Source organism: Armigeres subalbatus, chromosome 2, assembly GCF_024139115.2.
Source record: "Armigeres subalbatus isolate Guangzhou_Male chromosome 2, GZ_Asu_2, whole genome shotgun sequence".
Lineage (NCBI taxonomy): Eukaryota > Metazoa > Arthropoda > Insecta > Diptera > Culicidae > Armigeres > Armigeres subalbatus.
Genome location: NC_085140.1, coordinates 109,214,538 through 109,237,663, shown reverse-complemented (window position 1 = coordinate 109,237,663; position 23,126 = coordinate 109,214,538). Strand labels below are relative to the sequence as shown.

Below are 23,126 nucleotides of genomic sequence, written 5' to 3'. Positions count from 1 at the left end.
AAGGTGGTTATACAACAAAGCCACAAATCGGCCATCTTACAAACCACGTGCAGGCCTGGTAGCGGGTCACTTTTTAGTGACTTGGTCACTTTTTTCGGGTAAGTCCCTAAAAAGTCTCTTTTTTCGAGCTCAAGTCACTAAAGTCACTTTTTCTCGTAAAAAGTCACTATTTTCAACTATTTTGATCAAAATAAAAGGTAGGGTACTAAATCCAAGTGTCGTGGGGTACAAGATCCTAACATGGGAAAGACATTTTAAATAATGTAACGCTTTGTGTACTCGTCGATAAAGTTGCTTTATAGTAAAACTGATGGATGTATAAAAAAATTAACTCCCAAGGCTTGTTAGCCCGAAAGTCGCTCTTAGCTTCTTCTTGTCTTTAATTTCCCACTAATACTTGACCAGCTTTCAAGCCTCAGTAATTAGATTTCCAATAATAGTTTAATGTAGAGATTCTATGTCCCTATTCATGAATGTACTGTAGGGTGGCTCAAAAAATACTTTTTCGGTACAATTACGGTACAATTTAAGATGAAGAGCTATAATACTCATTCAGTTATCGTAGAATTAAATACAGAATGTTATGCTGAAAACCACGAGAAGATTAGAGTTTATTAGACAAAGATATTAGCATTTTATTGGAGTGTTATATGGGTGAATTTATTTCTTTTCAAAGGTAAAAGAAACGAAATTTGCTCGAACCCCACTTCAGAGAAATGCTAATAGCTTCGCCGGGCAAACACTAATCTTTTCGCGGTTTTCAGCATAACATTCTGTATTAAATTCTTTAAGATCTGAATGAGTATCATAATTTTTCATCGTAAATTGTACCGTCTAACTGCAAAGCACTGTTTTTCGATGTTTCTGCATACATTTTTTCATATAAACTTCCAACGAGCTAAACACCGCCCAAACGTTGACCGATTTGGCTGAAATTTTGTCCAGAGCATCAGGGCATCAGATAGAAGAGAATAAGAGGGCGGCCCATCGAAAAAAATCAAAAAGGTTTTTTTTCAGGCTTGACAAAACTCCTCACACTCGCTAGAGTCAAATAAAATCATCATCAGCAAAATGCTGCCTTCGCATCCTCACATTTGAGTGGAAGCGTAAAAAAGCAGATGTACAAAAAACATAGTGGGGAAAAGCAAAATAAAAACACATGTGAGTGAGGCGTTGGGCGAAAGAGCACTCATTGAGCCTCCGGAGCGACGCTTTGTATGTGAGAAAAATCTTGGAGGCTGTTTTGAGTGTGAGTGAAGTGATCGACGCACCACAAGAAAAAGATGAACAGATAGGCTCGCTCTTGTTTTGCGACACACAAGCTCGGGATTAATGATGCACAATGTTGTGAGTTTTGATGCTTATTTCTGCTCCTCAAAAAAACTCTTGCATTTACTCATTTTCTACTCGGCGAGGAGTTTTTGGCAAGCCTGTATTTGAGCCACCCTCATTTAGAAAGTCTTTAATCTCAAAAATATATTTAAATTTGTTACTACGATCGCTGTTTATTTGTCCATTAATGTTCATAATATATTTTATGATGCAGCAGTTCTATTTCTTAAACCAATCTTATTTTTTGAATGGCAATATTTTTATTTTATTTTTTAAAGTTTTTCAAATGAACAGATGAATCTAATTTTGATTATATTCTCGAAAAAATTCTATATCTAGCAATTATTACATGATTTTCAATCATAAAAAAAAGCATTTTCACATACAGAGGTTGCAGGAAAAAGTTCGAAGTCACACAAAACATTGTTCTCCACAGTAATGTAGAACTTGTTGTAAAACTGTTGTTTAAATTAAAACTCCCTCACAAAGACAAAACAATACTGAAGTTCCCTCTGCTCCACGGCAGGCTGGTAATTCTGCCAGCAGCTTCAGTTCTCTTCATTCAATCAACGGGTATATACAATATATCAATAACAATCTTCCATATATCTAACCAAAAGTATAACTAGCCGGTCCTACCTATCTTCCATCAAAACCGAGGAGTCTCACACTATCTGGTATTTCAACACTCCTCCTTAGGGTGGACGCCTCGCGACACTCTTTGCTTTTTCTAACGCTGAGGTTACGCCTCCTCCTTGCAAAACAATCCCTGGTCTATTTCCGTTGCTCGTACAAATGGTCTTTACTCCGAAGTTTGCACGCCAACTTCTCTAGCACATGCGCCTGTACAAGTGGCCCGTCTCCAATGCATACACAACGCGTCTCGATGTGCTGCTCACCAGCTACGTGCATTCATCCTTCTGGATTCTTGCTATTCAGCCAGCAACCAACCGAACATTCTCCAAGTAACATTTTAAGTTTTATAACGCTCTTGAAGATCACATTTTACCCTTCAAGAGTGTTATGAAACCAGTGTAAAACCGAAATATTAATAGGGTCCGACCTTCTAATGAATTCCACCGGGCACCTGCTTCCCAGCTATCTTTTATCAACACCGAGGTGTCCCACAATATCTGGTATTCCAACAAAACCGTGTAACAATTTGTAACTCATCGCCTTGTTTTTAACTTCATATGAAACTAAATTTTGATCAAAAAAAATCAATCGAGACGAAAATACAAACCATCCTGAGATGAATTAGTTGGTTGATTCGAATTATGCAAGAATTCACCAAGATTCAAATCGTACATGAGTTTTGGGATTTTGAAAGTCACTATTTGGTCACTTTTTCTGCAAATGAAAGTCCCTATTTCGTCTCTTTTTTTGACAACGTTGGTCACTAAAGTCACTATTTTCAGCGGCATTGGTCGCTACCAGCCCTGCACGTGCTTTTTCTTGTCATTTTTTAAGAGCACGAATTGAGAGAACCACAATGCCCATGGGAATGAAATATCCGTAGATCGTTTGCTTACTTGTGCTAAACAATCGACTTTAATTTCAGCATTGTACAAAAAATATTACGCTAGATTTGAACTTTTGATTATAGGAGTAAAAAACAGTGTGGTGAATTTGAAATTCACCACATGGCTTGATTGTATAATCACCTTAAGCATTTCGTTCGAGGTACCCCCTGGGTTCGGCGAAGGTACCCCCAGGGGTACATGTACCCCAGGTTGAGAACCGCTGCATTAGCATAATATTATTATTTTTTAATTGAATGCAAGGATTACGGCTATTTACAGCATTGCATGAATGTATGTTTCGATTGGAAAATTCATTCCGTTCAATTGAAGATATTTTAGTTACCAGATAAAGAATGTCGCTTCGGTTCTCTTTGTTCTGCTGTCCGAAACATGTGTGGTACCTAACTGTCAAATCGTATGTATTTTTCCTTCATTGACATTTAGATCCCCTATCCTCGCCAGCAAAAGATGTTCCAGACAGCGACGACAGCGACAATCTTTATCTGATAACTAAAATATCTTTTGTTCACCTCCTCTCCGGAGGTGCAAATCTTTCTGAGTATCTGTTCTCCATGTCAGGATCGGCTCACAACAGCGTCTGTTCTCCATGTTAGGGGCGGCTGATCATCGTCCGAGTGCCAGCGAGGGACTCTAAGTGAAACTGTGCACCATGGTCCACCGGGAATAAGGAGGAATGGTCTTCCGGAAATTTAGGGGGATTGGTGTCAGGCCCTGCAAGCCAGCCTTTCATCGGGAGCACACGCATACTCGCCGACGTGCTCAAGGACCGTGGATTCGGCATTGTAGCACTGCAGGAGGTTTGTTGGAAGGGATCAATGGTGCGAACGTTTAGAGGTGATCATACCATCTACCAGAGCTGCGGCAACACACACGAGCTGAGAACAGCTTTCATAGTGATGGGCGATATGCAAAGGCGCGTGATCGGGTAGTGGCCGATCAATGAGAGAATGTGCAGGTTGAGGATCAAAGGCCGGTTCTTCAACTTCAGCATAATCAACGTCCATAGCCCACACTCCGGAAGCACTGCTGATGATAAGGACGCATTCTACGCGCTGCTGGAACGTAAGTACGACAGCTGCCCAAGCCAAAACGTCAAAATCATAGGAGATTTGAACGCCCAGGTTGGCCAAGAGGAGGAGTTTAGACCGACTATTGGGAAGCTCAGCGCTCACCGGCTGACGAACGAAAACGGCCTACGACTAATTGATTTCGCCGCCTTCAAGAATATGGCCATTCGCAGCACCTACTTCCAACATAGCCTCCCGTATCGGTACACCTGGAGATCACCACTGCAGACAGAATCACAAATCGACCACGTTCTGATTGATGGACGGCACTTCTCCGACATTATCGACGTCAGGACATATCGTGGCGCTAACATCGACTCTGACCACTATCTGGTGATGGTTAAACTGCGCCCAAAACTATCCTTCATCAACAATCCGCGGTACGACCTAGAGCGACTGAAGCAACCTGATGTCGCCACTGCATACGCGCAGCATCTCGAGGTAGCGTTGTCGGAAGAGGATGAGCTCGATGGGGCCTCTCTTTAGGACTGCTGGAATACAGTTGAAATAGCCATTAACGACGCAGCGAAAACAGCAGACCCACCTTTTTCAGGAGAAGAAACGCCGCATGGAAGAAGCGGAGTGCGAGGGGATGGAACAGCTGTACCATTCTCAAGAAACACTCACATTTTATCAGATGCTCAACGCATCCCGTAACGGCTTCATGTCGCATGCCGAGATGTGCAGGGATAAGGATGGGAGCATCTTGGCGGACGAACGTGTGGTGGAAGCAGCAGTACGAGGAACATGTAAACGATGGAAGCCAACCATTCCCAATCCTAAGGAAAGTTGAGGATGTCATCGAACAGCTGAAGACCAATAAAGCAGCTGGTAAGGATGGTATCAGAGCTGAGCTCATAAAGATGGGCCCGGTAAAGCAGGCCACTTGCCTACACAAACTGAGTCAAAATCTGGGAAACTAAACAGCTACCGGAGGAGTGGAAGGAAGGGGTCATATGCCCCATCTACAAGAAAGGCGACAAGCTGGAGTGTGAGAACTTTCGAACGTTCACCAAGTGATATCCCAGATCATCTTTCGTCATCTATCATCAATAGTGAATGAGTTCGTTGGAAATTATCAAGCCGGCTTCGTTTACGTCCGCTCGACAATTGTCCACTGATTTCAAAGCGGCATACGACAAAGCGGTATATTCCGCGTAGAGCTATGCAAAATTATGGACGAGAACAGCTTCCCTGGGAAGCTTGACAGACTGATCAAAGCAACTGTGGATGATGTGCAAAACTGTATGATGATTCCGGGCGAACACTCCAGTTCGTTCGAATCGCGCCGGGGACTAAGACAAGGTGATGGACTTTCGTTCTTATTGTTCAACATTACGCTAAAGGGTGTCATGCGGAAAGCCAGGTGGGAAAGCCTGGGTACGATTTTCAACAAATCCAGTCAATTTATTTGTTTCGCGGGTGACATGGACATTGTCGGCCGAACATTTGCAAAGGTGACAAAACTGTACACCCGCCTAAAAAGAGAGGCAACAAAAGTAGGAATGATGGTGAATGCATCGTAGACAAAGTACTTTATAGTAGACGGAACCGAGCGCGACAGGGCCCGCCTGGGAAGCAGGTGTTACGATAGACTAGGATACTTTCGAGATGGTCGAAGAATTTGTCAGAGATGAATTTTCTTACACGCATGCACAATCCAGGGAGGTGCCCCGTAGAATTCGACAACTTTTTATTTCCTGGACCAGTTCAATGCTAACGCTCATATGGAGATAGCAATGCATCAAACTTCAAATATTATTCAACTCAACCGTAAAAAATCTGTGTCATTAGACGCCAGTAAGTCTTGTTATGTATCAAAGCAAAGATCACGCAGAAACTGCAAGTATTTATCAATCGATGTCTACGTTTTATAATTCGGGCCTGGCGGCCTCACAACTGGTCGAAACGAAACGAAAGTACGGAGATGAAATATGCAAGTAAACGCTGTACTGGAATCCGACGGAGACAGACACAGGGGCTCATTGCGATAAAGCTTTAACAAATAAATAAAAGAAGTCGATATGAATCTCACATGGATTTAGGTCAAAGGCTGATGTGTATGCCTGAGTAAAAGTGAAGTGCGATGCGACACGACGCGAGTCATGTAAAGGAATAACATTATTATCATTGAACTGGCAAATTGCACTGTCGCGTCTTCTCTGGCTTACCATTAAAGCGGACCCACGAAGGATATCTTTTACGTTGGTCTCATGTACTTTTTTTTACAATTGTCTGCTACTTTTATGGGTGATTGGGGTCTATAAATGAATATGATATGTTCGAAGCAAGTGTGAAGTGTGAAATTACCACATTATGAAGCTATTCTACATGTTGCTATTTTCCGTTATATTTTCCTGAAACAAATAATCTACAAAACCGATTCTACTTGGCCAAGCCCAGTAATTGCACCGTTTGTTCCTTATATTTCTGCAAGTTGTACTCATTTTCACCGTCGTTGAAGAGTTGCTCAACCACTTTAGCATAGCCAGAAGGCGCTTCCAGGTGTGATTCTCCATCCGACTTACCCCAGTTCAGAATCGATTCAGAGCTTACCTTGGCGACATTCCGCTGGAAGTCATAGTACTCCATATCGGCTTCCGATTTCGTTTCCTCCCACGGTTCTACCACTTGAGACTCGTGATACAATGCTGTTAACAAATACATGGCATAATCGTAGTTTTGCTTTTTCAGGGGACAACGATCCGTTACTATGGTCAGAACGTCCGTGTCCGGATTGTAACGTTCTCCCACTAGCCGAAAGAATTTATCTTTGGCGTGTGGATTCAGTTTCAGCGTATCCACCTTTAGCTGAACCGTAACGATACGGGACAACGGATTACGGATGGTGGGAAGCGCGTGGCAGTAATCGGACGAAATATAATCCACCGGAAAGTGTTGCTTCATCTTCTCCTCCGTTTCCAGGCCCTTGGGCCAGGGGGTGCAGAACTGTTTCAACGATTCGCACTGTCGCTTGATGACCGGTGGCGTCAGATGAAGGAAGTTGGGAATCTTCATCAGTTCGGCATTGGCGAACTTGCCCGGCGGCACATGATGCTTCTTGTGGATATATCCTTGGCGCAATTGCAGCGGAACGGTGGCTGGAAGGAAAGACTTAGGGCCCGGCCAAACCGCACCCCAGTCCTGATCGGTGGCCATCTGTTGGGATCTAGATGGAGACGGACAAGAATTATGAAACGAGCTTAATTTGTATTGAATAATTTACAGGGCTGTTACCTGGGGTTGCCGAGATGATGATAAAAAAGAGTCACAATTTGCACGCACATTTCTAGAGATTTGTTACAAGTGCAACCAAAATCTAAACCGAATGCAAAGTGATAAATTATGACTAAACGTTTTTATATTTGCAGTATAAGCGAAAGAAGAAACGTTTAACATTGAGACGTTTACTGTGGAAAATTTAACCAATTTAGCGACACTCTCATAAGTAGGTACCAATAAATTGAAAATTAATAACGGTTTTTTGACCTAAGATAACAAAGCTAGAAAAATAATAATTGCCTTTTTTTAATATGAAACATCACGTAAAGGTGTGCGCAACTTCATTGAGAAAATCCATCAAATACGCTTTGCACAATTTTATACTATTTTCAATTTCTTCTCAACTTTGTCCCGCTTTGAATAAGGGAACCCAACAAATTGTCTTGAATACCTTTCTCTTAAGAATTCTTCAAACATACGCGATGCATAAAATTTGCTGCTCAGATTTATGTATCAATAAGCTTTCACCTTCGGTAACAGCCCTGTTATATTATTGATATTATTACCTTGGGGGAGGCACCTCCACTTTTCCTATTTTTCGTCGAGCAATTTTTTGTGATTTAACTTGTTTGAAATTTAATACCCGGAATTCTGTAAAAAGAGAGTTTTAGCATGAACCAATTTCATATTCAAATTATTATGAATCAAAAAGTGTTTACCTTCATCATCAACATGCTTTCTTGTATCGAGTGCCTGCTCAGTTGATTGCCATCGGCAGCCCACGATTCGGACCGGAGAATGTAGCACCGGTTTTCCCACTAGTCGAGTAATTGAAGCCATCTTAATAGAATATTAGCAAGCAACACCACTATTTGAAATTTCTTGGAGAAATTTAAATTGCTCGAATGTTTTTGATCACACAAGTTTTACATCACGCCCGGCCCGGAGAAAAAAGGAAAAAAATGTTGATCTGTCAAATGGTGGAACCTTACAACATCAGAACAACAACGTAACGGGGGATCAACCATTGGAAATATCGGTAAAGTAGGTAGACTTCATCGCAAGTTCAAAAAATCAACGAAAGCTTTTCATTTCGTCAAATTTAAATCCCTGAAGAAACGCACGAAGAAGAAAGCATCACATCATCCACGGACTGCAACTTTTCTCCGAATGCGCCTTCGACGACAAGCAAAACAACGGTCAATATTTCGCGGTTGGGTCGCTTGAGATTTTGGAGCTGCATTTCTGCCGTTAATTCGTCGCTGCTCCGGATCGGTTCCGGTCTTTTCGTGTTGATTCCTGTTCCTTCGGGTGGGGACAAACGATTTGTGTGTGGGAAGGTGTAAAAAGTGTGTTAAAACTGATAGAAAATATCGCTAGCGTTCTAGCGAGTGAACAAAAATGGGTGACAGCAAAAATATCAGGGTGGCCGTTCGGGTTCGACCGTTCAACAGACGGGAGCTGGAGCAGAATCAGCGGAACATCATCAAGGTAAGTTTTCCTTTGCCAACGCAGTACTTATTAAGGATGTTATCAACTGTACTACAATATAATCAGATTGCAGTAACGGTTTCTTAATTCAATTATATCTACCTATTTTGGTAAACAAGTTTGAATTGCTCATCCTGCATATTAGGGTGTGTCAAAAGTTTTAATCATATTAAAATTTAATTTATTTTATCTAATCTCGGCAGTAATAATAACAGTTTTTTTTAAATATTTTTTTCTTTGATTGATTCAGAACGCTTGGTTGTAAGCAAATCATAACAATGTAGGGGGAATGACGGCTTTGGCAGGTTTTGTTCTATTATTGGCAGGGGGTTTTTTTATGTCTGACTATGGTCAAATTTGGCCTAAACATTCTTTGCATATCAAAGAACATTGTGGCCAAATTTCATAAAATTTGGTCGATAAAAACCCCCCTGCCAATAATAGAACAAAACCTGCCAAAGCCGTCTTTCCCCCTACCTAGTAATTTATTTCTTTTTTGTTTGAATCAAGTTTTAATTTATCAAAAACTGTATTTTATTTCATATTCCATTATTTTCACAGGTTCTAGACCGTTCCACGCTTATGTTTGATCCGGACGAAGATGAAGACGAGTTTTTCTTCCACGGGATGAAACAAACCCATAGGGACATAACAAAACGGGTGAAAAAGAAACTCAGTATGGAGTACGACGAAGTGTTCGACCCCGAGGCCAACAATGAGGCTATTTTCGAAGCATGCACAAAACCGTTAGTCCAGTCCGTGATGGATGGATACAACTGCTCGGTGTTTGTGTACGGGGCAACCGGAGCAGGAAAAACTTTCACCATGCTCGGCAACGAGGACTGTCGGGGAATAACGTTTCTGACGATGAGAGAACTGTTTCGGCAGATCGACAGCTTGAGTAGCGTACGGAAGTTCGACATAGGAATTTCATATCTCGAGGTCTATAACGAGCTGGTGATGAATTTGTTGACCAAAACGGGTCCTTTGAAGCTTCGAGAAGATTCCAGCGGCGTGGTGGTCAGCGGATTGATCCTAAAACAGATTCACAACGCTGAAGAACTGTTGGGTCTGTTGGCACTTGGCAATCAAAATCGAACGCAACATCCGACCGATGCTAATGCAGAGAGCAGCCGCAGTCACGCAATCTTTCAGGTGCATCTCCGAATGGTTGACAAAAGCACCGGTCAGAAAAGAACAGTAAAGCTATCTATGATTGATCTGGCAGGGAGTGAACGGGCGGCCAGTACTAAAGGAATTGGGGCTCGCTTCAAGGAAGGTGCCAATATCAACAAAAGCCTCCTGGCTTTGGGCAACTGCATCAACAAACTAGCTGATGGCTTGAAACACATCCCCTATCGAGACTCAAATCTGACTAGGATCCTTAAGGACAGTCTTGGCGGCAATTGCCAAACGCTGATGATTGCGAACGTATCGCCATCTTCACTTACTTACGATGACACGTATAACACGCTGAAGTATGCTTCCCGAGCGAAGAAGATTCGCACCACCCTAAAGCAAAATATTGTCCCCTCCAATGTACCCAAGGAATACCTCGTCAAAAAGGTCAATGAACAGGCGGCTGAGATCGAACGGTTGAAGGCGAGGTTAAAAGATTTGGAGGAGCAAAAAACGGCTGCAGTTGCTGCGGCCACGGCCGCCAAATCGGCAACTAATGGATTTAGCATGCCAAGCGAGACCCTACTCAACACATGGCGCTCGAGAATTGACCAGTGCTATGGGACAGTGAAAAAAGCTCAGGAACATTATTTCAGTTTGCAGAGCAAGGAGAAAATTCTAAACCTGCGAGCGAAGCTGAAAGCGCAAGTCGAGAGCATCAAGAAAATTGTAACGCTGGATGGGAAACATTTGAATTCGGTAAGTTTAAATTGAAGCATTTATGAGACGTCCTAATTTTACAAACTCACAAAAAGGTTTTAAACCACGTCGAAAAGTGAAATGGATATCTCTCGGGTACTTATTCAAAAGGACGTATGTGATTTTGTAAACAAAGATTCAAACGTCGATTTTTCCAATCTGAATTCCCACGCAAACCATCACCACAGACAGGTAGGTGGTGTTGGTTTGCGTGGGAGTGCTATCAGATTGGGACAAATCGACGTTTGATTCTTTGTTTACAAAATCACATACGTCCTTTTGAATAAGTACCCGAGCTCTATGTTTGTAACTTCAAAACTGTTTTTCTAACATTATGCATTTTGTCGAACGTTCAACAATAGGCAAGAATTTTAGCCGCTCAACATTTGACGATTTCCCCTAATTCTTGGTTGAATTTAATGAGAAAGCAATACCTACATACTAGAGTGAAACTTTGCTTCTCTTATGAAGACTTAACTGATAAAAATGCAGAAGACATTCAAATCTTAATAGAACGACAGACAGCTTGTGACTAAGGAAAACATTTCATTTATATCATGTCTTATATACAAAAGTCTCCTCTGAGAAGCCTATTCAGGTTCTCGTATTCTTGGGACTGAAGTATGTTTGTGGGCTGGGCACTGAGATTACTCTCCGAATTTGTGTTTTTTACCCGCGCATTTTTAGATTTTCAGTTTGCTCATTCCAAAATAAAACAGAACTAGATTTTTTTTTCTAATGATAGACTTTATGAAAAAGAAACTTTTTTTTATTCAGTATCTTAGTTTATTTTGAACACATCATCATTAGCATAATATATACTTCCTATTTATCGCCCAACAGTTCACCCTGCTTGATTTCTAGCATCTTTTCCGCCTCCTTGATATATCCGTTGGCAATGGCCGTCACTTGAGCCTGCACCTGGAAATTCACATCCTCCGATATATTCGCCTGCTTTTTGACCTTTTTAATCGTTTGATTTTGGGCGTCCTTGATCGAATCGCGACACTTGATAAACAAGCTTTTGGCATTCTTGGCCAGCCCTTCGCGGTGCTCCCGTGTTACTTTCGGAACCGGAACGAAAAGTGTTGTTCCGTCCTGCTGCGGGTTTAGATTCATCCCGCTCTTCTGGATAGCCTGAAGGACGGCTGGTATGGTCTGTGGAAATGATACCAAATTCACCACAACCGTTTTGGGATTCTTCCTAACCACCTGGGCCAGTTCCTGCAGTTGGTATTCCTTGCCTTCGAAGGTCACTTTGAGGGTTTCGATGGCGCCGGTAGCCGAACGAAGTGACAGATTTTTTATGTAATCTTCCTTCATGGTGCCAAGGGTTTTCTCCATCTGAGATCGAAGTGTTTCTATGTCGATTACTTCGGCCAGCTGCTCCTCGTTGATGTGTACTTTGGCGGCACCTTTGTTTTCCTTTTTCCGGTCTTTGCTGTGTTTGTTACGAATTTGTTGGTTTTGAAATGCATTGAATTGTGGGGTCAATATCGAAACAGCCGGTGTTATTCGAGAGGGAAGCTGCGTGGCACGAACAGGAAATGCACGCGCTAGCACTCGTAACATGCTTATTCGAATCATTTTATTGAATTTTTTATTAAATTCACTTTACATAGGATAGACACAACTTGTTTCTATTGTATTGAATGAAAAAAAAACAATATTCGCTGACATAACAGCTGAGATCATAACAGAAATAAATAACATAACCTTCCAAAAACATCGGCAAATCGAGTAAAGTTTCGTCAAAAAGCTCTTTTGAAATAAAACACTCAAAAAAATATACACGCTACTATAAAGTGTTTTGCACTTTGATTTGCCCTACTGGTCAAACATGTGGAACTCGAGTGAGAAACACTTTCAGTAACTCGTCATACCACATATTATTTTCAACAGCAAAACACTTTCAACACAAGTGTTGTTGGTTTAAAAAAAAAGTTTTCTGCGTTGCATTTCGAATTGTATTGTATTGAATTGCAAAAGTATTATTTTTCATTTTCAACGGGTAAAGCTTTGAAAACAAATCAAGACAAAATTTTCAAAACGACTTATCTGCTTTTGTAAACAAAGATTCAAACGACGATTTGACGAATCTGATAGCTCTCCCGAATAAAAAATACAGTAAAATAACAATACAATTTATTGTAACACTTCTATTAATAACATTAAATTGGCAATAGATTATATTGTAAATGAAACCATAGAAATACATTAGAATGCATTGTTATGAACCATTTACTCAAATGTAAATGAAGTTTTCGCAATAGAATGTACGGGTTGTTAAGTATCGTAACTATACAAAATCTGAGATTTTTCCATACATTTTTTTCGTCACACAATAGAGTGTATGGTTAATATATTGTTGAAATATCCGAACAAAACTGTTCAAAATACAATGGATTGTATTGTATTTGTATAGTAAAACAATACGATTTTTGATTTCTCAGTTGTGACAGCTTTACTGTTTAACAATGCAATTTAAAGGGAAAAAATGCATATTTGGCGCTATGAGGCAAATATTGTTATATAGTTTATATGCAATGTAAAGAAACGTTTCAAAAGTTATCAATGTTTTAATCTTATGTACGAAAACGTTTCAAAAACAATTGCAAGTATGTAACAATGAGAAATATGTTGATATATTGCATCCTCAGTGTTGATACAATCTGTGCAACCAGCAGGAAACAATGTATGCTATTGTATACCGTACATTGTATGGTAATTCAAATGTTTACACTATTGAACCAATAGTACATTTTTATCCGGGAAATTCCGTTCACTGAATCGGAAAAGTAAAGAATCGAAACAAAATTCTTACAACAGTATCCACATGAAAAGAACAAAAAAACAAAATTGTCATTTGTAAGGTTCCCACGCAAAGTAATGGGAGCTGTCACTCTAATCTCGGAAAAATATTCTGCTCGATTATTGCGTAAGTAAAAGTGACAATTTGCTCCAGTTGTCAAAATTCCTTTTGGTAGTATTGAACAAAATTCCGTAACCTCTCTACTTTTTATGTCGATACTGGCCTTAAAAGCAGCTGATGGGGGCAGCAGAAACTATGTCCAAGGGCTTGACGATCCCTCCCCAGGCCATCTGCGAGTTCTGGCTCCTGCCTAGGATGTGGTGGGGTTTGACAGTGGGCCCTGTTAAACCTCTATAAAAAGCTGCATGTATCCGCAAGTAGGCTCCGCCAAATCGTCCGTGTGCCGCTCAAAGCGCACAAGCCCAAGTCCTGGTGTTAGGTGGGACGCTAAACAGCCCTGTCACGACGGCCCTCCGACGAGACAGGAGGTTTGCGCATGCTCAATAAGCCGCCTTTTAAAACAACCATTACGAACGACATAGAAGATAATACGATTCGATACAATCGGCAACGACCTAGGCGACGAATAAAGGATAACGATTGGAAGCTTGGAACATGGAACTGCAAGTCGCTAGGCTTCGCAGGTTGCGACATGATAATTACGATCTACGTTGAATTACATCCCCACAACTTCGACTTCGTAGCGTTGCAGGAAATCTGCTGGACAGGACAGAAAGTGTGGAAAAGCGGGCATCGAGCGGCTGCCTTCTACCAAAGCTGTGGCACCACCAACGAGCTGGGAACCGGCTTCATAGTTCTGGGAAAGATGCGCCAACGCGTGATTGGGTGGCAGCCAATCAACGCAAGAATGTGCAAGCTGAGGATAAAAGGCCGTTTCTTCAACTATAGCATCATCAACGTGCACTGCCCACACGAAGGGAGACCCGACGACGAGAAAGAAGCGTTCTATGCACAGCTGGAGCAGACATACGATGGATACCCACTGCGGGACGTCAAAATCGTCATCGGTGACATGAACGCTCAGGTAGGAAGGGAGGAAATGTATAGACCGGTCACCGGACCGGATAGTCTGCATACCGTATCGAATGACAACGGCCAACGATGTATAAACTTTGCAGCCTCCCTCGGAATGGTAGTCCGAAGCACTTTCTTCCCCCGCAAGAATATCCACAAGGCCACATGGAAATCACCTAATCAAGTAACGGAAAACCAAATTGACCACGTTCTAATCGACGGTAAATTCTTCTCTGACATCACGAACGTACGCACTTACCGCAGTGCGAATATTGAATCCGACCACTACCTCGTTGCAGTATGTCTGCGCTCAAAACTCTCGACGGTGTACAACACGCGTCGCAGTCGTCCGCCGCGGCTAAACATTAGGCGGCTACAAGACAGTAGACTACGTGCATCAGCTGGAAGTGGCACTCCCAACGGAAGAGCAGCTAGGCGCAGCATCTCTTGAAGATGGATGGAGAGATATTCGATCCGCCATTGGAAGCACCGCAACCGCTGCACTAGGCACGGTGGCTCCGGATCAGACAACGATTGGTATGACGGCGAATGTGAGCAGTTAGTTGAGGAGAAGAATGCAGCATGGGCGAGATTGCTGCAACACCGCACGAGGGCGAACGAGGCACGATACAAACGGGCGCGGAACAGACAAAACTCGATTTTCCGAAGGAAAAAGCGCCAGCAAGAAGATCGAGACCATGAAGAGACGGAGGAACTGTACCGCGCTAATAACGCACGAAAGTTCTATGAGAAGTTGAACCGTTCACGTAAGGGCCACGTGCCACAGCCCGATATTTGTAAGGACATAAACGGGAACCTTCTTACAAACGAGCCTGAGGTGATCCAAAGGTGGCGGCAGAACTACGAAGAGCACCTGAATGGCGATATGGCAGACAACGGTGGTGGTATGGTAATGAACCTAGGAGTACGCGCGCAGGACATGCGACTTCCGGCTCCGAATCTCCAGGAAATCCAGGAGGAGATCGGCCGGCTGAAAAACAACAAAGCCCCTGGAGTTGACCAACTACCAGGAGAGCTGTTTAAAGACGGTGGTGAAGCACTAGCTAGAGCGCTGCTGCACTGGGTGATTACCAAGGTTTGGGAGGATGAGGTTCTGCCGCAGGAGTTGATGGAAGGTGTCGTATGTCCCATCTACAAAAAGGGCGATAAGCTGGATTGTAGCAACTACCGCGCATGCTGAACGCCACCTACAAGGTACTCTCCCAAATTTTATGCCGCCGACTAACACCAATTGCAAGAGAGTTCGTGGGGCAGTACCAGGCGGGATTTATGGGTGAACGCTCTACCACAGACCAGGTGTTCGCCATTAGATATTTCAGAAATGCCGCGAATACAACGTGCCCACACATCATCTATTTATCGACTTCAAAGCCGCATATGATACAATCGATCGGGACCAGCTATGGCAGCTAATGCACGAAAACGGATTTCCGGATAAACTGATACGGTTGATCAAGGCGACGATGGATCGGGTGATGTGCGTAGTTCGAATTTCAGGAGCATTCTCGAGTCCCTTCGAAACGCGTAGATGGTTACGGCAAGGTGATGGTCTTTCGTGTCTGCTATTCAACATCGCTTTGGAGAGAGTAATACGAAGGACAGGGATTGGCCCGAGTGGTACGATTTTCACAAAGCCCGCCCAGTTATTTGGTTTCGCCGACGACATTTATATCATGGCACGTAACTTTGAGAGGATGGAGGAAGCCTACATCATCACCACGAGTTTCTATCGGTGGTGACAAAATCGAGGTGGTTGAAGAATTCGTGTACTTGGGCTCACTGGCGACCGCCGATAACGATACCAGCAGAGAAATTCGAAGACACATAGTGGCTGGAAATCGTACGTACTTTGGACTTCGCAAGACGCTCCGATCAAATAGAGTTCGCCGTCGTACCAAACTGACTATCTACAAAACGCTTAGTAGACCGGTAGTTCTCTACGGACACGAGACCTGGACGATGCTCGTGGAGGACCAAAGGGCACTGGGAGTTTTCGAAAGGAAAGTGATGCGTACCATCTATGGTGGGATGCAGATGGCGGACTGTTGGGAGAACCATCCATCATTCACACCGTTAAAATCGGAAGACTGCGGTGGGCCGGGCACGTAGCCAGAATGTCGGACAGTTATTCGGTGAAAATGGTTCTCGACAATGATCCGACAGGACCAAGAAGGCAAGGTGCACAGCGGGCAAGGTGGATCGATCAGGTGGAGGACGATTTACGGACCCTCCGCAGACTGCGTGGTTCGCGAAATGCAGCCATGGACCGAGCTGAATGGAGAAGACTTTTATGTGCAGCACAGGCCACTCCGGCCTCACTCTGGTGAAGAATGATGTATAAAGGCCTATTCTCATTGTGCCCGGGCCGGGCAGAGACCGCGGTTGGGAAGCTTTCGTTTTATGCTGGGATTTTTTGCCAGTTCCCACTGCATCGGGTTTTCCCGGCCGGGTAAACTATAAATATACGCACACCTAGGGTAAACATATGGTATCCTAAAGGAGGACATGTCCTTCTTTTTCGATAAAAATCGGATGTCCTCCTTTTGCGCTGAAATGTCCGCCTTTTTTACATTTTGAGGTAACTATTAACAATGCTAGACATTAATTTCGGGAGAGTTTTCTTTTTCTTTTTATCGCTGAAGAAAATATTACAACAAAGATTCATTCGCAAGTAAAACGTATGGTTGAAAACATATAAAATGTGGAACTCTTACAGGAGTTTGAAAGGAATTCCCTCTGGAATGCGGAAGGAATTCCTTTGGAAATTCAGAAGGAATTCCTTCGCGAATTTGGAATTCCTTTGGGAATTTTAAAGGAAATCATTCAGGAATTTGGAAGGAAATCTCTCGGCAATTTGTAAGGAATTCTTTTGGGAATTCCTTTGAGAAATCGGAAGGAATTCCTTCGGATATTTGAAAGAAGTTACTGCGGGAATTCAAAAGAAATTACTTTGTGAATTTGGAAGGAATTTATTCAGGAATATGGAATGATTTTCTTTGGAAATTCGGAAGGAATTCCTTCGAGAGATCGGGAATAATTTCAGGAATTTGGAAGGGAATTCGGGAGGGATTTTTACAGAAATTCGTGAAAAAAGTCCTTCCGTAGGTTGGAAGGAATTCCACCGGAAATTTTGAAAGAATTCCTTCGGTAATTTGACAGAACTCCTTCAGGAATTTGGAAGGAATTCCTTCAGGAATTCGAAACATCTTCCTTCGGAAATTCGGAAGGAATTCCTCTGGGAATTCTGAAGGAGGAATTTGTAAGGAATTTCTTTGGGAATTTGGAAAGAATCCCTTCAGAAATTTGAAAGGAATTTCTTCGGGAATTCAGAAGAAATTCATTCGGGAATTCGGAAGGAATTTCTTTGGAAATTCGTAAAAAAAACCCTCGGAAAATCGGAAGGAATTTCTTCGGAAATTCTGATGGAATCCCTTCGGAAAATTTGAAGGAACTCTTCAGGAATTCGGAAGCAATTCCTTTGAGAGTTTGGAGGAATGTCCTTCGTAAATTTCCAAAGGAATTTCTTCGGGAATTCGGGAATATCGGGAATATGAATTAATTCGGAAATTCTGAAGTAATTCTCTCGGTTTTTTTTTCTTCGGAAATCTGGATAGAACTTCAGAAATTTGGAAGAAATTCCGTTAGGAATTCGGAAGAAATTTCTTCGGAAATTCTTATGGAATTCCTATGGTAATTTGTAATAACTCCTTCAGGAATTTGGAAGGAAATCCTTCAGGAATTCGGAACGAATTCCTTCGGAGATTCGGAATGAATTCTTTCGGTAATTCAGAAGGACTTTCTTTGGGAATTCGGAAAGAATTCCTACGGGAATCCGATAAAAATTCTTCTGAAATTCGGTCGGAACTCCTTCAGGAATTTGGAAGGAATTTCTTCAGGAATTCCTTCGGAAATTTGTTCGGGAATTCGGAAGGAATTCCTTTGGGAATTTGGAAGAAATTCCCTTGGGAATTCGATAAAACATCCTTCGGAAATTCTGAAGGAGGAATTTGGAAGGAATTCTTTCAGAAATTTGAAAGGAATTCCTTCGGGAATTAAGGAGAAGCTCCTTCGGGATGCTTTCTTTGGAAATTCGTAAAAAAAAATCCCTCGGAAAATCGGAAATTCTTTTTGGCAATTTCTTTTGGAGTTTGGAGGGATGTCCTTCGTAAATTTGGAAGGAATTTCTATGGGAACTCCAAAGGAATTTCTTTGGGAATGCGGGAATATCGGGAATATGTCATATCTACAAGAAAGGGGAACAGACTCAATTGTGCTATTTATCGAGGTATAACACTCTTCAACACAACCTACGAAGTAATCTCCCTGATTCAATGAGAATAGCGCTTACTGATGCTTTATTTAAACAAATCAAAGTAGAAACGGCCTTATAAGTGCCCTTTTTCACTTTTTTCCGCTGTATTTTACACAAGCATGTATAGCGTGTTACTTGGGCATTTTATTCTTCCTACCAGCGTATTTGGAATAGTGGCTCGATTATATTGAACTTGCAACAAACATGGATTAGGTATATTAAAAAAGAAAGACAAGAACACTGTCTTTGACCAAAGGTCGTACTGACTGAACACTTGGCATCCAGCATAAGACAACGGACAGGACGCAAAACACCCACTAGACTAGTGGATAATTTTTCGATTTTTTTTTATTTATTTTATTTGCTTTTGTTTGCATGCCATCATAGCGCAAAATTCTTCTGCCGAATAAGTGTACAGCTCTCCCTACTAACAATCATAACTTTTCAACTGTTTCATAAATGTTGTCTAGGATATAGCCCGATTGGAAGCGTCGATTGATCGTTACAACAAACAGGTAACTCGTCAAAAAGATGAAATGAATCGCTGGGCGAAACGCTACAAAGACGCATTAAAAAGCTTGGAAGATCTTCGCGAAGAAGTTCGCTCTTCAGATCTTGCCATTTTGCTTGGATTCTATGTACGAGCGAAAGATCACGAATTAGAATCCAATAAGTCACACTACAAGAAAAATCATGTTATGAAAATCAATATGATCTATATGGACGAAAATCGACAGTTGGAAAAGATTACCACTCTGAGTGCAGAAATCGTCCAGCAAGATTATTTGTTGCTCAGGAGTATGAACAGGCTGGATAACGTGACTCTGGAGAAAATGGAACAGATGGCTCGACTGGACATCTACACACGTGGCGTGCGGTTCAGTGATGATGACGAACATGGAGAACTGATGAAGGAAGTCAATATCACCGATACGAGCATCGACGAGATTACGAACCTGTCTGATTGTGCCGATTTCCCCGCAATACCCAGTACGGATATGGAAACAGACTGTGGAGTAAAACGCTTGAACGATGATGATGAATCCGAGTCTGAGGGTGAACGCAAAAAAGCCAAAGAGGACCACAATAAGCAACTGGAGTTCAAAAAGCCAAAAGCTTTAAGACCTCTTAACCTGCAACCGAAAAGTTTGAGTATTAGATCCTCCATCAGTAGGAAGACGCCCACTAAAACGCAAAGGACAACTACAATCACGCAATTCAAAGTGCCCAAACTTATTGTGAGCAATCCTCCAAAACCTTCCAGTGCGAAAAAACGACAAAAGGTGGCCAATTCTTCCACGTCGTCCAATGACACCAGTGATGTCTCGGACGGTCCGGACGAGAATGGTGGGGCTGCAAACAGTACTTTCTGCATCGATGGAGACAAAGATGCAACAAGTTCCTTGTTCTCGAATGTGCTGGTTGAAAGCAATGTTAATCCGCATGTGCTGAAGAAAGGTAATTATTCGGAATTTTATAAAATCGACGACAGTCGGAGGAAAGTGACGAACTTGCACCGACTTTCAGAGAGCAACTTAATAAATAACTTCTTGAAATTTATTTTTCATCATAGTGTTGCGTCGTGCATCGATGAAAGGCAATGTCATTTCCAAGGTGACGTTGACTTTGAATAAGGAAAACCGAAAATTTAGTCCCAAACGTGTTGGCAAAAGTCCGCGACCTGTGCTGCGAACCAACAGTAGACGTAAGTAGATTTTCTTGCGATTCATCAGTACAGATTAGAAAAAATCGTAATAATTACTTTCCAATCCGGCAGCGCACACCTCGGCAGCAAGTGTAATCAACCGGTACAGAATGATGAAGGCTAGTGCGACGGCCGGTGCATCTTCTTCGACGAAACATTCTGCGGTGCCTGCAAATTCTGGTGACTCTAAGACCACAGCAATCGACAGTGACAATGAGCGAAAAATTCGAAACCTCAGGAAATGAGTGGAAGTCGTAGCGAAGAGGCACACTTGTGTTTTAATATTTTGTAAACATGTTTGAACTTTCTGTAAATGTACGTTTGTGGATTATCGGAGTTTTCGTTATAATTTGATAACATTATTCGGATGCGCATGTTGAGCATATGCATCTGTTTGAACTGCGTGTATTTTAAGGTGGGTTTCTATAATCATTGGGTATATCAGTCGCAAGAATAAAATAGCTGAATATAATCGTAAAATGCTTTAATACTATATCTTGTCAATATGTGGAAATTCGAAATATGTATCATCGTTTTCCGACTAAATTAACAGTAATTTTTTAGTAATCATTTTCAACACATTAAGTGAAAAAATGTATTTATAGTGTTTTATCTTGTAAATAAAAAAATAACATGACAAATTAAATTAGTTTTTTTGATATTAAAATCCGTATGTCTTATACGTTTGATGTTTAGTTTTGAGATTCTTTTACTTATTTAAGGTCAACTTTAGTATATGTACTAAGTATAAGTAAAACTATATGATCACTGCAAAACCATAATTTTATTGTAGGCTCGGAGACCTGTAGTGTTATATTCAAAATTTTGTTGATACTTTTTGGAACTTAGCATTTACCGAATTTCTCGCAACAATTTTCCATTCGACGAGGAATCCTGTCCCATTGTTTGCTTTTGAAAATTGGCCAAATCGGACTATAGGAGCAGAAGTTATGGACAAAATACTATTTCTTATGCTCCAAACACGATAAAAAGACTCACTCATATTGTTTAGTATTTTTTGCACGAGAAAGGCACCTAAGTGGATTAATCAGGGTTTTTTTTTTATAAAAGCGCTGCGATGTGAACCGACTAGAAGAAGTGGCTTAATTTTGTCCGAATGCTAGGTTAAAATAATTTGCAGAATTTTCCGACAATCACTCCTATTATTGTTTACGTTCGTTCGATCTTTCCCCATTTGATTTTGCTGGCGTAAACGAGAATACGCATCAGTTTTCGTTCGAAAGTAAACAAGAATAAGAGCGAATAAAATTGTAATTAGGTTCCGACTGATTTGAGGGTTGTGTATTTTGCAATTCATTGATTACCGTGAACAACATTTGCAGTAATCAGGGAATCAATTTTTGCTGAAATGCGCTTGCGAAACAAGCGACAAAAGGGAACCAACGACAAAGCTTTGTTTTTGTCGGAGATAATAATGACAAAGATCCGAAAAATTTTGAAGGCAACAAAAAAGAAGACAATCTTGTTGCTAACTTTTCACTCCGTTATTTTGCATTATTTCTAGAGCAAATTTCGGTTTTATGCTATCATAGTTTCTGCTTTTATGGAAATATTCGAGAATCCAGCAATGATTACAATATTAGCATCGTATTCTCGGAAATATCAGAGCATGCAAGGCAAATGATTCTTGTCATATTGTGTTCGGGTTCTGATAAAGGTTTGTCGCTAGGTGCGTTTGTCAGTAACAAACTCTGTTGACGACAAACGGTATATTGCTAGGCGTTGCTCGAATATTGATTCCCTGGCAGTAATCAAAGGTGGTTGCGATAGATGGTGTGGCGCTCGTGAGCTAACGCGACATTCGAGTTTTCTCACATCGCGATCGAACTGCATCTATGCCATGCTGTGCGTTATTATGCGCATTGCTCGCGATGCATTTGCGACATCCGGAAATTCTAACTTCGGTTTTAGTAAAATGGGTTGCAGTTATCAAACGGCATTCGCTAACATAAACGTAACCAAGTTGCAGTTTTCAAACGGCTAATGTATGGCACTCCTTTCAAATTTATTGTACCTCGGTACGAATACCAGCAGCAGAACTTCAAATGGTCGAGGTTCAGCGAAACCGCACCAAGCGACTTTTTAACTGACTTATGATACTTTGTTTATAGAATAAAAACGGAAATGATTTCTTATCAAATTATTCGTACATTAGTTTTTGGATATCCTCAGCCTCAGTTATAGGGTGGAAGGATATTCAATCCGATTTGTGATCAACTGGCTCGGCAACACGAAAACTTGTGCAATAAAATCGGTAATATTTCATTGGCGCTTGGTGTGATTTGGCTGAACCCCGACCAAATAATCGATAATTTTTTTATGAGGCCCATTGGCCTTTTATGTCACCTCACTTCTAAAAATATTCTTCAATGTCCGAATGAATGGGGGTCTGTGAGTATCTCTTAAAATTTCTCATATTAATAAATTATCATAAAACAGAACACATTTTTGACGATTTAAATAAAAATCCACATAGATCTAATTCCCGACATAAGGCATTTTATGAAAGAGATCGAGTCTCAGCGGTTCTTCTCGTGTTTATCTTTAGCATTTAGCTTGAGCCTGTTTGGTTGTTTCGCGCTGAACATTCCAAAGAATCGCATTACCAATTTTATCTGTTTTATTTTTTGACGTAAACTACGTCTAAAAGGAAGACTCGAATACAGGGTGTAAAATGAAAATTTCA

At 41.5% G+C, this 23,126-nt stretch overlaps 3 protein-coding genes across 3 annotated transcripts; 1 reads left to right on the top strand and 2 right to left on the bottom strand.

The window, feature by feature from the left end:
• Nucleotides 1–6,277: 6,277 nt before the first annotated feature.
• LOC134210652 (small ribosomal subunit protein mS35) lies at nucleotides 6,278–8,140 on the bottom strand. Its single transcript, XM_062686823.1, has 3 exons — nucleotides 7,885–8,140; nucleotides 7,732–7,816; nucleotides 6,278–7,112 (listed from the first exon to the last, which is right to left on the bottom strand). Exons 1-3 carry the CDS (start codon nucleotides 8,003–8,005, stop codon nucleotides 6,329–6,331), a joined length of 990 nt encoding a protein of 329 aa, XP_062542807.1. The 5' UTR covers nucleotides 8,006–8,140; the 3' UTR covers nucleotides 6,278–6,328.
• A 149-nt stretch (nucleotides 8,141–8,289) lies between these two features.
• LOC134210651 (kinesin-like protein KIF18A) lies at nucleotides 8,290–21,065 on the top strand. Its single transcript, XM_062686822.1, has 5 exons — nucleotides 8,290–8,656; nucleotides 9,218–10,534; nucleotides 19,185–20,172; nucleotides 20,288–20,419; nucleotides 20,492–21,065. Exons 1-5 carry the CDS (start codon nucleotides 8,567–8,569, stop codon nucleotides 20,662–20,664), a joined length of 2,700 nt encoding a protein of 899 aa, XP_062542806.1. The 5' UTR covers nucleotides 8,290–8,566; the 3' UTR covers nucleotides 20,665–21,065.
• On the bottom strand, nucleotides 11,268–12,247 carry LOC134214927 (ribosome-recycling factor, mitochondrial). Its single transcript, XM_062694203.1, has one exon. It carries the CDS (start codon nucleotides 12,119–12,121, stop codon nucleotides 11,360–11,362), a length of 762 nt encoding a protein of 253 aa, XP_062550187.1. The 5' UTR covers nucleotides 12,122–12,247; the 3' UTR covers nucleotides 11,268–11,359.
• Nucleotides 21,066–23,126: the final 2,061 nt, after the last annotated feature.

Excerpts from the sequence above, each read along its gene's own strand:
- LOC134214927 (XM_062694203.1), bottom strand. The coding sequence starts at position 12,121 with ATGATTCGAATAAGCATGTTACGAGTGCTAGCGCGTGCATTTCCTGTT.
- LOC134210652 (XM_062686823.1), bottom strand. The coding sequence starts at position 8,005 with ATGGCTTCAATTACTCGACTAGTGGGAAAACCGGTGCTACATTCTCCG. Across the intron at positions 7,817-7,884 it reads AAAGCATGTTGATGATGAAG|AATTCCGGGTATTAAATTTC; the intron begins GTAAACACTTTT and ends CTCTTTTTACAG. Across the intron at positions 7,113-7,731 it reads GTGGAGGTGCCTCCCCCAAG|ATCCCAACAGATGGCCACCG; the intron begins GTAATAATATCA and ends GTCTCCATCTAG.
- LOC134210651 (XM_062686822.1), top strand. The coding sequence starts at position 8,567 with ATGGGTGACAGCAAAAATATCAGGGTGGCCGTTCGGGTTCGACCGTTC. Across the intron at positions 10,535-19,184 it reads ATGGGAAACATTTGAATTCG|GATATAGCCCGATTGGAAGC; the intron begins GTAAGTTTAAAT and ends AATGTTGTCTAG. Across the intron at positions 20,420-20,491 it reads GCTGCGAACCAACAGTAGAC|CGCACACCTCGGCAGCAAGT; the intron begins GTAAGTAGATTT and ends CCAATCCGGCAG.